The sequence below is a fragment of the Glycine soja genome, chromosome 2 (genome assembly GCF_004193775.1).
Source record: "Glycine soja cultivar W05 chromosome 2, ASM419377v2, whole genome shotgun sequence".
Lineage (NCBI taxonomy): Eukaryota > Viridiplantae > Streptophyta > Magnoliopsida > Fabales > Fabaceae > Glycine > Glycine soja.
Window position 1 is genome coordinate 42,902,581 of NC_041003.1, and position 12,942 is coordinate 42,915,522.

A 12,942-nucleotide genomic window follows, 5' to 3' on the forward strand; every position below is an offset into this window, starting at 1 on the left:
GGTTGTCTTAAGATTTAATTTTGAACAATGTGACACAAGTTCTAAGAGAACAGATTCCAGATTCCAGACAGTCTTCTGATGATGTTTGAGATATAACATCATCTGAGATTTCAGTTTACTTCAAACTATTCTTAAATGTCTGAATCTACATACTTAACCATTTCTTTTAGAATTCATTTAATCTTTAAAACTACGTTATTATAATTTTTTTTGGGAACCTATGACAGAACACATTCTTAGTTTTAAGAGAGTTGTCTAAAGAAAAGGAGTTACTATGCAGATCGCTATTAGGAGATACGAGGTGACGCACATTGTTTATAAAAAAAATTAACCATGACTTTAAGAAAATAAAAACTTAAAATACACACAATAATAATTAATTATATACACACCAAAATCACATTTTTACAAGGAATGTATTTTCAGCATCTGTTGCCAATCTGTTGTTGCACAGAAAAATTGAATGCTGGAGCTAATCTGCTTCTAATAGACCATGTAGAGCAACAAGTCAATCTTATTGCCCTTGTTCAAGGGAACTAAACACAATAATTTCTTTGTATAGATGCATCATCACTACATACATCCCAAATTTGGATAAAAGAATTCCCCTTAATTCTTGATCTTCCAAGCTTCACTTTAAATTCACCACAAATAGAATAAACTGAATTGTCATCTGAGCCAGTGCATGGCATTTGAGCTCTCTCTTGAGGGTTATGAATCAATCATTTTCTGCATTGAGTATGTGCTCTATTCCTTCAACAGATTACGGAATCCCTCTTATCACTTGACTCGGCGAGGTATAACCCATCAGTCGATGAAGGGGTGAGCTTTTTGGCTGTGAATGTGCCTCCAGTTCAGATGACACATTATTGGAGGAGTTCACGGCTTGTTCGTCTGTTTCCACTGGAGCTTTACTTGTGGTAGGACTTCTTGAAGCATTTTTGTCCTTCTCTGTTATAGGCTCCAAGGTGCCGGAAGAGACAGTTTGCTTATCATATGCACTGTCATGCAAGGGATGTAATGGTGCCGCAGACACAGGATCACCTTCTGAAGAGTAGCTTTTACCAACAGAATGACCATAATCATCAGAATATGAAATGTGGTCTGCGTGAGACACTGAATGTGGATTGCTTCCATCAATCACCTCGTTTCGGTCATCAAGGTTACTAGATGATGATGGGGGCTCGAGAGCATTTGGTGCATACGAGACTATATGACTTCTGTTCTGCAGAGAAAACTTGAGTACCTCTTGACATGCACCACATTTGAGCTGGTGGTATACCCTTTTGAAGAGGAGGAAATCAGCAGGCAGTTGCAGCAGCTTCAAGCATTTATGACAAGTGACAAACGGTGCTCCACCTGCTACTGGCCGGTAATGTCGCCTAGTCAAGCTCGGTTTCTCCCAAAAATATTTCTTCACCTCGGGCCTATGCCTCTGATCATAAGAATTTGTTTCATGGGCATGTGCTGGGAGGTTAGAGGTCATTAGCCATTGTGGACTTGAGGGATAAGAATGGCAAGGTGAGCAACAACTGTGACCTTGATTAGGCCTACATAACTCTTCATGCTGATAAAGATCACGTGGAGGCAACTCTGCGGAGCATTGCCACTGTTGCGGACAGCAAGGAAAAAAGGAATGATCCACATGGTGTATGCTGCTCGTTGGCTCGGTTAAATAAGGTACAACATGTGAAAAATTATGCTTTTGGCACCTGTTGGTTCCATGACTACATATTCCATCACACCTAGGATAATCCGAACTGTGATAAAGTCTTCTTTCATGAAGATCATGGCTTTGATATGAAGAAACATGACTTCCCATGGACAGTCTTCCATTTGTTTCCCCATTTAGATAGCTAGTTCTGTTGAGTTGTTCCTGCAATTTATAAACCATTCTCAACAGTTTCATCTTCTCCTGGTCAGGGTCATCAAAGGAGTCGGGTGATCGATAGCTAGAGCTGCAGTATAACTCATCGTGCATTTGATTTGATGTGCTGCCACTTTCATAGCCAGATAGTGAACCACTTCGATGGTGAGGCACTCTGAGTGGAAACTCATCTTTCTTTGTTCTCATCCAATGTGCATGGCCGTGCCTTGTAGTCTCTGACACTTCATTTAGATTCCTCCTGTTGTCTCTTGGGATACGAGGCCTTCCCTCGCGAAAATATGATTGGCGTTGTGTTTCAAGATCACCGCGTAACATGCTATTAACAAGGCCTTTTCCCTTTCTGGACCCTCCCTCAGAAACACCATTAGCAACAGTGTAAGTGTTCTCAAAAGAATCTAAATACTGATTAGGGAACTGCTCGTCCACCCCATCGTTTGAAGAGATGCTGCCATCATAAGCATGATAGCTTTGAATGGTTGAGGACTTAGACAATCCTCCCAGTGTACCACTAGTCTCAAAACCAGGATTAATTACTTCTGTGTTATCAAATGTATCAACAGATCTTACACAGTCAAAGCTATGGTGAACGGCTTTGGAAGAAGCATGATAACCAGATGTACCTTCTTCAAGTTCACGAGGGTAAGCACGTGAAATTCTTCCTTCTTCAGTACTTAACCTTTGGGGAATAGATGCATTTCTGGTATTATCCACTTCAGATTTTGCACCCACTAGACCTGATTGGTCATGTTTAGGATCTCCACCATCCGATGCACACCCATTCAACTCCTCTTCTGTTACCTCTAATAACAAGTTTCGGTTATTTAATTCTTCTGATCCTGCTTCATTGCTTCCATTAATGTCCACTTCAGGATTTGCACCAACTAGAGCCGAGTTGTCATTATTGACTTCTTCTCTATCCAATCCAGAAAATAAATCTTTTTCCGCTCCTTCCAGTAACAAGTTTCCATTATTTAACTCTTCTGCTGCTTCAAAATCATTTCCAGCAATGTCCACTTCAGACTTTTGCAGCCCTGGAGCCAATTTCTCATCATTGCCATCTTTATCGAATGTACTTATTAAGTGCTTCACTGCTCCTTCTAATGGCACATTTCCATTACTTAGCTCTTCTCCTTGTAGTTGCAAGTTTGTGTTCTTTGCATTTTCTACTGAACTCTCTGCTATCAATTCTGCCAAGGCCTCAATCTCAAAGTAAGTTACCTCATCTGAACAACCATTGTAGGACACTGTATGTCTTCTCATATCAGATAATTTATGGCTATCCATCTCATTTCCCAGTTCTTCATCTGGTAAATTTAACTGTTCTATATGCTCTCCATTGCATTCACCATTTTCAATTTGATCCCTTCCATCATTTCCATTCAAAGAACATTCTTCTGAGGATGAACTAGATGCTTTTGCCATCAAACCATTCTCACGAGAAATAAGTGGCTGCTCTGCATTGCATTCACCATCTTCAATTTGATCCCTTCCATCATTTCCATTCATAGAACCTTCTCTTGAGGAAGAACTAGTTGATTTTTCCCCAAAACCATTCTCCTGAGAAGTGACTAGCTGCTCTCCATTGCATTCACCATCTTCAATTTGATCGCTTCCACCACTTCCATTCAAAGAACATTCACCTGAGGAAGAATTAGTTGCATTTTCCTTGAAACCATTCTCCTGATAACTAACTAGCTGCTCTCCATTGCTGTATTTTTTATCATGAGCTTTAGTATCCAATGCATTTGTGGGAGCTGCACCAGTTTCATGCATTCTGGATTCTGAGTTCAATGCATTTCCAGGAGCTGCATCAGTTTCACGTGTACTGGATTCTCTGTTCAATGCATTTCTAGGAGCTGCATCAGTTTCATGTGTATTGGATTCTGAGTTCACAGCCCTATTTCTTCGTTTCTTAGCTGTATGGTGAGCAGTGAAATGATTTCAGTTAAATATTAAGAATTATAGAATGTATATGCATATAATCAGTAACTTCATTTGTAAAACTAAAATTAAAAAATTAGTACACATACTAGAGGCAGGCAATAGATTGGAGCAGCAATATTTGCTTCCTAGAGTAAGGAATAATTTATTCTAGCAAGACATTTATATCAATCAATCAAAGAGAATAAATCATATCAGAAAAATCAATTTGGTTAGCATAAGTTCACAAGAAAGTTCAAAAAAAAAAAAAAAGTTCACAAGAAAGTAACAACCCAAACACAAAATGTAGGTAAGAGCTCAGTAAACAGCAAGTGCAACAGACACAGTTCACAAACTTCACAGCTCAAAATTTATACTCCATCATGTTTCGCTACTGAATAAAACACGAAAAACAACAATGAGATTTTTAACCTTGAAGAGTGGTGCCACATCCACCACACTTGTACACATCATAATCTGGAGACTCTGGAAGAAGTTGCCAGCATTTAGGACATAACACTAGTCTCGGTTTGGGTTTGGGAGCCGATTCACCAGACATCTTACTCCAAATTTATAATAAATTACTGTTCCAATATTGGATTTTGGCAACAGATTTTGCACAGCAGGTCTCAAAGTTCAACACCAAATCCACTCACAACATTCTGGCTGGAAAAAAATGCTCTCCGAAGATTTCATTGCCTGTATCGAATAAGATTGAAGTTTAGGTTGCATGCTCAAAAATAAATGGCTCCTTAATTATGGAAAAAAATATACTATAGATGCAGAAAATCAACAAGAAATATAGATAATAAAAGCATTTTGTTCATATTTCGTAAATTTTGCCAAAGTGACATTATGGATCTTGAATCAGCTAACTCTACTAACTCGAACTTAGCAATTACCAGACATGACACTACTAGCATCAACAAAAATCAACTACCGTAATAAATGTTTTCCAGAATAGGAAATCCTCTTCGAAAGGAACATGCTCCAATTTTTGGAAACAAATCTATAATTCTCAGAATCTATCTATCCACTACATGCTCTTCTACGGTAGTTTCAAAGCTCATAGTATTCAGCTTCTTAAAAATTCATTTTTAAGTAGCAATTTGAGAAATTCTTTACCATTTTTCCTATATTATAATATCGGCACACGGTTATGACGTAAGACCAATTAACCCTTTAGGTCTAAAAGTGACACACACAAAAAACAAAACACATAAGATGGAGTTAAATTTCATAGAACAGAAAGTTAAAATTTACATTATCACTCACACAAAGAGAATCACGAACCATAATATGTTAAATTTTTTCACAAAATAAGCTGAATGTATAGCGAAATTTGCGGCATGTATCAAAGTTAACAAAACAAAAGAGAAGTCCAACCCCACCATTACCAACCAACGATAAAACCAACCTTCGCACCTATCACGCAAAAAAAAAAAAAACATTAAAAAGAAACAGTGTTTAACAATATACAAACCCACAAATAGAAAAAAAAACAAAATCAATTTTCATTTTTTTCTCCAAAAAACGATATTTAAGAAAACCAGCAAAAGGAAAAGAGCAGAGATATTCACCGGAAGAATCAAGCTATTCGCACCCATTACGTGAAATAAAATAAAATAAAAAAACTTAATAGGAAATATCGTTTCAAAATACACAAACCCACAAAGAAAAAACAAAAGCAAGATTCATTTTTTTCTCCAAAAAACGTTTTTTAAGAAAAACATCAAGAGGGAGAGAGAGAGAGAGAGAGAGAGAGAGTCACCGGGGAGAATCAAGGTACCCACCACGCAGCACAGTCACAACAAACAACACCAGGTTCGTAGCTTAGATCGGATCAGAAGGTAGATAGAGGAAAGGAAAAAAGAAAAAGAGAAGAAAAGAAAAGAGAGGAGCGAGAAATTAAATGAAAATGGAAAAGGGTGAATGAAGCGAAGGTGGCGGGAAAGAGGGGTGGGAGACAAAACGAGAAACCTTTTCTTTTCTTTTCCACAAAAAAACTTTGGCACAGAAGAATAAGAGAGAGAGAGAAAGGAAGAATGAATGAATTGTGTATTATTTTTGTCTGTGTGTTAGTTTGGTCAACACTTGCGACCCAGAAACAAGGAATGGATGTAACACAGTTTCATGGTCTTGTGTGTCTGGTTTGTGTCTGTGTCTGGTGTTTTTCTTTTATCTTCTTCTTCTTCTGATCGCGTGTGTGTTGGTGTTAGTTAATGTGTTATGGTGTGAGGAAAATTCTTGAATGTTTCAGAGTCGGCGCTATTCCCATTTAAAGCGGTACCAAACCAACCAACCAACCTCCAACTGTTTACGTGGCACTCTCTCACTGGGTCCCACTTTTGACTTTTTTCATCTAATGCTTGCGGATTAGGTTTTTCATATCACCTTGCCAGCTGAGGTAATCCCTTGCGCATTCATTCATAAGGATTTGCTAGAATTTAATACTACAAAATTTCTCTCCAGAATGCTAATCCATACACATTTACTAATCAAGGAATCAAAAGTTCTAAAAATAAGTTATGAAAATATTTTAATACTACGTCTTACAACTACAATATTTATTTTTTGAAAATAAAAAAAATTAGATAAGCTAAAGTCAAAGTTTTATTAAAATTAGGATGGATCTTAAGGTTTAAAAAATATTTGCGGAGGTGGTTGTTTGAAAAAAAAAAGTAATTTTCTAACTTTCAATCAAGGGAATTGCTTGCTTGTTTGGAAGCTGATGATGATTTTATTTTATTAAGTTTTTTTAATTAGTAACTTAATGATATTTATTATTTATTATTTATTAAGAAATTAATGAATGAGGAAATTTTCTTATATTAAATTATAATAGTTACATTAAAAATTACAGTTGAATATTTTAATAATATTTTGTAGTAATTTTTTTTATTTGCAATACCTCTTCTCGATCAGTGTCTTAAAGATATTTTGATGTTTTCCTATTTTATTTTGGCAAAGGAAATTGCTTAATGTTTTCTTGCAAGTTTCTACTTTTTGTAAAATCTTGAGAACTTTTCTTTAAAGACCGCTTCTAGTGTGCGTGGGTTTAAATAGGTGTTGCACCGTGCGTAACTCTTTTCAGCCTTTAGATTTATCTACTAGTCAATATATTGGCATTATCACCACCGCACGATTGAGATTAGCTTATCAAACTCAACCTGTGTCTTTCATGTTTATAAGCTTATATCTAACGGCTGAAATTGATCTTCTTTAACACACTAGGTTAAACAACTGCTACTTCAAACAAATAGCGTGGCAACTTTATCGTATTAAATTATTTGTCATTCAAGATAATGTATATAACAGTAAATTTTTAAATTTTATAATAATAAAATCATTTAATATAAAATATTTTTGCGAAAACATTATTAAACTATAACTAAAAATTAATTATTATTTTTGAAATATTTAAAACAAAAGAGGTAATTCTGTGGCATTTAACTACTAGTCAAATGACTGTTATAAAACATAAATTTTGGTAATAAAACGGGATGAGATGATTGTTTGTCGTGTTTTCCGATGAATGGAAGATTCTGAAATAGCATGAAAATCAGCGCTCTTTTCGTGCTGGATTCGAATTCGTAAATAGGAACACCAACAAGAATATCTTACTTTACTTTTACTAAGTTTTCTTTTAAGATTTCTGTACTTAGAGTAGTTACAGAATTAAAAAAACATATATATTTAAAATTTAATACTCATTTAATATTATTAATGTATTTTTGTTATAATTTTCGATAGAAGTTTTTATATATAGATTATTCATTTGTTCATGTAAGAAAAAACTAAAAATATATATAAAAAAAAAAATCATACAACTATTTGTATTGAATCGAACCAAAATTAAAGGTGTGAAAATGAGAAATTTGATGCAGAAACCACCAAGAAAATTTGAGGCATAGATAGACTCAATATGCACAAAAGAACAAAAGTGGAAAAGAATCGAGGGCTGCGTCTGACTTGGTCTTTGAGAAGTTCTCCTATAGTCCTATGATATCGCACCTTTTGCTACTTCCTAGAGATACTTCTCAACCATATGTATTTTTTAAAAACAAAATAAAATGACTAATTAATAAGGTGTAGCTTTTTTTTTCACAAGAGACTTATAAATATAATATTGATATTTCTTTATGTATATTTTTAAATAATGTAGGCACTAAATTGAGTTATTTTAAATATTTTTAAAACTAAATTAATAATTAAGTGTTTTATTTTTTATAGATTGATCTCTTATCTTTTATTTTTTTCAATTTCTATCACTAATTATTAATAGAACTAAAATATTATAAATTATTTTAAATTTAAATACATATTTATAAAATCATTTTTTAATTATTATTGTTTATGAAATATATTTTAAAGTTATTAAATTGAAATAAATAAATTTTAACATAACTATTAATATAATATTTAATGTTATTAGTATAGTATGTAGATATATAACTTTTTCTATTCTATATTGTTAATTGAAATTTATTGAAAATATAAGAAGCAGAACCCACACCAAAATTGATAATTTTTTAATAAATTTTAATCAATTATATAGAAAATGTTAGAAAGAATGTTGTTAGTATGTCTTATAATAGAAGAACCTATATAATTAATAATTTTTAATGAATTTTAGTTAATTATAAAGAGAGAATTAGAAAAAAAAATGTTTGAGAGACTATCATTAATATTTCTCGGCAACTATATGCATATATATTATTTATCTATAAGTATTTTATATAAGCATGATTTATATGTGTATGTGAGAATATTTATTTGTTGAATAAAAACTTGTATGAATATAATCAAAATTCAAAACCCCTTTAAGAAAGTCACACTTGTTTAATAGTTTCCTTTTTAGATGAGTTAACTCCTTCAAATATGCATCATGCCTTCAAATATGCGTTGTTAATTGGGACTTGCCATGTTTAAACGATACATCCAAATGTGAAGGATGAAAATTTTGGTGGTCTAGCGTGCTACTCCACATACATGACCACATCTGAACTGGCCAAAGGAGATTTTATTTATTTATTTTGGTAGCATCTAGTAAACGTGTTAGAACCAGAGGAAACAAAATATATAAGTTTTGTTCCACATCTAGGACATTTAAAAAATATAATGAAGAAATAACATATAAGACTAAAAGTAGTATATTTTGATTATAAAGAACGTACACAGAGAAAGGAAGCTAGAGAATATAATAAGATTCTATTCTGTCTACAAATTAAATAGGTAGCATATTTTTAACTTTAAGGCGCCAATTTCTGAAGACTGCAATTACTTATTTTCATATTTCTGCCTTATTTAGAAATCACTTTCACGTGCTATATTATAATAAATTAATAATTATATGAAACTAATTATTAATTATTTTAAATATATATTTTTCATGAAATAATTTTTTATGGCTTCTCAAATTAACATATTTTCATGAAATAATTTGAAAAAAATACTTATTATATTTTAATTATTTATTATGTTGAAGAGCAAAAAAAAATTATTTATTATGTTTTTTTGACAATTATTTCTTATGTTATTAAGAGCACATAATGTAAAAAATATTACATACACTCTATTAAATATTTTAAACTATTTAAAATATAATTACTAAACATTTTTTTATATTTTAATTTAATAATAGACTTTTTATAATAAAACATTTCATTTTTAATTTCTAATCACATATTCACGGAAACGTAATTTTTTTCTTTTTTTTATATAATAAGACATGAGTTAATTGTAAAAACAACAATTTGGTACAAAATTTCTGTTTTATATGCCATAAAACTTGTTGAAGCAGAAATCCCTCCTCCACTTCAGTTAAACAGTTTGAATAATGGGGAGTTTCATGTTCTACCCACATACAAAAAAAAAAGAAAAAAAAAAAAAGCAACCAATCAGTGAATTTACCTGAGCACTCCGGAATATGCAAGTTGTTTTGGGAACCTTGACAGTTGACAGCATTGTTTGTACTTGAAGGAGTGACATAGCCTAGCATGTCATTCATTCTGAAGATGCTTAAATTAGATCGTTTGACTTGACTATTTGACTAAGCAAGGTGAACTGAACTGAAGCATGAGGTGATTGATCACATGCGGCTTTTTTTTTTTTATCGAAAGGGAAATATTTTTTTGGTTATTTTTTAATGAGATAAATTTTTAAAAATTACTTAAAAGAGATAAGTCGTACCAAGTGTTACAACATCTGAAATTAGAAGTTAGAACACTTGTTATGACTTTTTATCTTTTTTTAACTAAAGTCGTAAAATTATTTACGATTTCAGTTAAAAAAACACTTTGAAATCATAGGAATTTTTTTTTTTGTTATACGACTTTAAAGTCGTAAAATTTTTTTTTTTTACGACTTTGAAGTTGTAAATCAATGTTTAAGTTATTTTTTTAAAAATTTATAATTTTTTACAATTTTTTTTCTTATTTTTTTAAAAAAATTAAAAATTATTTAAATGTATATTAAATAATATTAATTTTAGTTATTATTAGTATATTTTTTATGGTTTTATTTTATATGTTATTAATTTATTTTAATGTTTTATTATTTAAAAAATGTTATATATTTTTAATATTGTTTTATTTAAATGTTTTTTATTTAAAATTTAGATAATCTATTAATAAAAATACATAATAAAATTAAAAGGAGATATTAAAAATTTGAAACACTTTAATTTAAAAATTGATTATATTTAAATGAAAATTATATATTTATTAAACTAATAATAATATGATGTCCCACAACTAGTTCTTCTAGATATGTCTCTCAATCTCTCATTTTGTTGGACTGGATTTGTCTCTGTTTGTTGTCCTCTTGGTCTACAACATCTACTTCCATCTTGTTCCAGGATGCTCACGTATAATTTTGTGTGTGTTGTTGTTGACAAACATGATCACCACCGTTGTCATCATCATCATCGTTATTATTGTTATCATCATCATCATCATCATTATCGTTATTGTTGTTATCATCATCATCATCTTCCTCATCTTCATGACCCATGTCACGCATTTGAATAGGTAATGATGATCGATAACAAGAAAGTGGTGGCAAACATTTGTGAGGGGTCATCAAAAACATTTGAGGTAAAATGGACTTGAAATGAGTATAATAATATCAATAATTTTTTAAAATTGTAAAGTAAATTTACACCCTCAGTAGATAGTGCTCCTTCACGCGATATATATCATTGCATGTATTCTGAATTTTAATGCAAAAAACCTTGGTGCATTTCACCATGAACAATATAATCATTCTAATGATTTCATTTGGCAATCCACTAATGACTATGATGGTGAGGCCAAAAAACATTTGTTCTCCCTCTCATATCTATGTCATGGAGTTGATCTAGGTTTGTCGTAGTCCAAATTGTCTCATGACCCTGCCTATTGGATATCATTCCACAATTGCAAAACATATGAGAGAGACTTTTGTTCAAACAATCATTGATACCTCAACATCATTAATTATTGACCTTATTTCTGGTATGCCATAAGGAGTCCACAAGAAATGCAACACATACATTATTATTGTCACATATTTATAATCGAATGGGAAACCGAAAATAATAGTTAAGTCATAAAAATTAAAAAATGAACCTCATTAATATGTAGTCTATCAAATATGATGTGTATCAATCTCACTGAATTGGTGGGAATATTTGTTTCAATCCTTGCACGAGACCATCTTCCTGCAAGAGGAAATTCGAGTCCTTTTTGTACTTTTTTCATGGATAGGTGATCTATCTTTGGGATAATACATTTAATGCGATCCCACACCCATGACTGTAGCAACAACAAAATCCATCGATTTATGTTTCGTCCGGCTTCACAGCCCGATCTAGAGCTCAAAAATGATATGCTAATATTATTGCACCCCAACTGTAATGACTTGCCTCAGTTAAATTTGATAATAAAAGGAGATACATAAAATGAACACTTGCACCTGATGTATTTGACATCAAACAGCCGCCTATGAACATCATGATATGAGCTCTAGCATGCTGTGCAAGGATAACATCATCAGGATCAATGGGAAATTACTGAAAATTTTATCGCAACCAACTTAGATAAATAATTTTACCCTTTACATACTTATAAGGTGGAGGAGTTTCCCCTAGTAATGCCTAACAAGCAACACATACATCACCAGTGATGATATCGGTTACCGGCAATCCATCAATCTTTAAGTCTAACTGTAGGGCCACATCCTGTAAAGTAATGGTTGTCTCTCCATGTAAAAAAATGAAATGTGTGTGTCTCGATTCTCCAACGTTCAACCAACGCATTAACCAAATGTTGGTTAATATCAACTTTTTCGACTTGTATAACATGATCGAAACCAGCTAAAGTGATTAGATTTTTGACCCGATTATCTATTTGATCCAAGTGGGTAAAAACCCAAAAATAATTATACCTCAAACGAATCATTCTCTCTTGGTCTTCCCACACTTTATTTGAAATATGGTTATCTTGTAAGCACAACAAGGAGCCATCAACTGGTCTGGGTTGTGCATGTGCCATTGGTTGACAATGAAGAACAAAACAAATGGATAGAAGGATGAAAATAAGAATGGAAAAGAATGAAAGGAGGGTGTTTAGTTACTATTTTAGATAAATTATTATACATGTTAAATTAATTTTATTTAGTTACTATTTTATGTTTTAGTATATTACTGTTTAGTTATTATTAATTTAGGGTTTAGTTAGATAAATTATTATACATGTTAAATTAATTTTGTTTAGTTACTATTTTATGTTTTAGTATATTAGTGTTTACTTATTATTAATTTAGGGTTTATTTACATAAATTAATTTTTAGAATATTAAATTAGTTAAAGAATTCATTATTTTATGGTAACTATTCTTATTTTTATTGATGGTGGATGCAGTAGTTAGTATTCCCTATTTTAAAACACTATTCAATTTGGTGTAACTTATAAAAGGAGGGGTCATTGACACTTACAATTCACATTTACACAATTTTACACATGTTGCATCTAAACAAACAATTGATTCTCTCATTTTGATGTGTTACTTAGAGTGTTACTGGTATATTGTTTTTTTTAGCGTTACATACACAAAATTAGAAACTTTTTTTGCACTTTCGTATTTATTTAAAAG

General features: G+C 31.9%; 1 protein-coding gene across 6 annotated transcripts; it reads right to left on the reverse strand.

Moving 5' to 3' along the window:
• Window positions 1–361: 361 nt before the first annotated feature.
• Window positions 362–6,054, reverse strand: LOC114395985. Of its 6 annotated transcripts, none has more exons than XM_028357875.1 (4): window positions 5,580–6,054; window positions 5,200–5,233; window positions 4,241–4,507; window positions 362–3,804 (listed from the first exon to the last, which is right to left on the reverse strand). In XM_028357875.1, the coding sequence occupies exons 3-4, from the start codon at window positions 4,365–4,367 to the stop codon at window positions 764–766; spliced, it is 3,168 nt and encodes a 1,055-aa protein (XP_028213676.1). In that variant the 5' UTR covers window positions 4,368–4,507; window positions 5,200–5,233; window positions 5,580–6,054; the 3' UTR covers window positions 362–763. The 6 variants fall into 6 exon arrangements, with proteins under 6 accessions (XP_028213676.1, XP_028213685.1, XP_028213694.1 ...); XM_028357884.1 differs by having other exon boundaries at window positions 5,195–5,233; XM_028357893.1 differs by lacking the exon at window positions 5,200–5,233 and having other exon boundaries at window positions 5,602–6,054.
• Between the last annotated feature and the right edge of the window lie 6,888 nt (window positions 6,055–12,942).

What these genes read in the sequence shown, in the direction of transcription:
- LOC114395985 (XM_028357893.1), bottom strand. Translation starts at nt 4,367, where the DNA reads ATGTCTGGTGAATCGGCTCCCAAACCCAAACCGAGACTAGTGTTATGT. An exon ending in ATGTGGCACCACTCTTCAAG is followed by an intron (nt 3,805 to 4,240) that starts GTTAAAAATCTC and finishes CTCACCATACAG; the next exon opens with CTAAGAAACGAAGAAATAGG.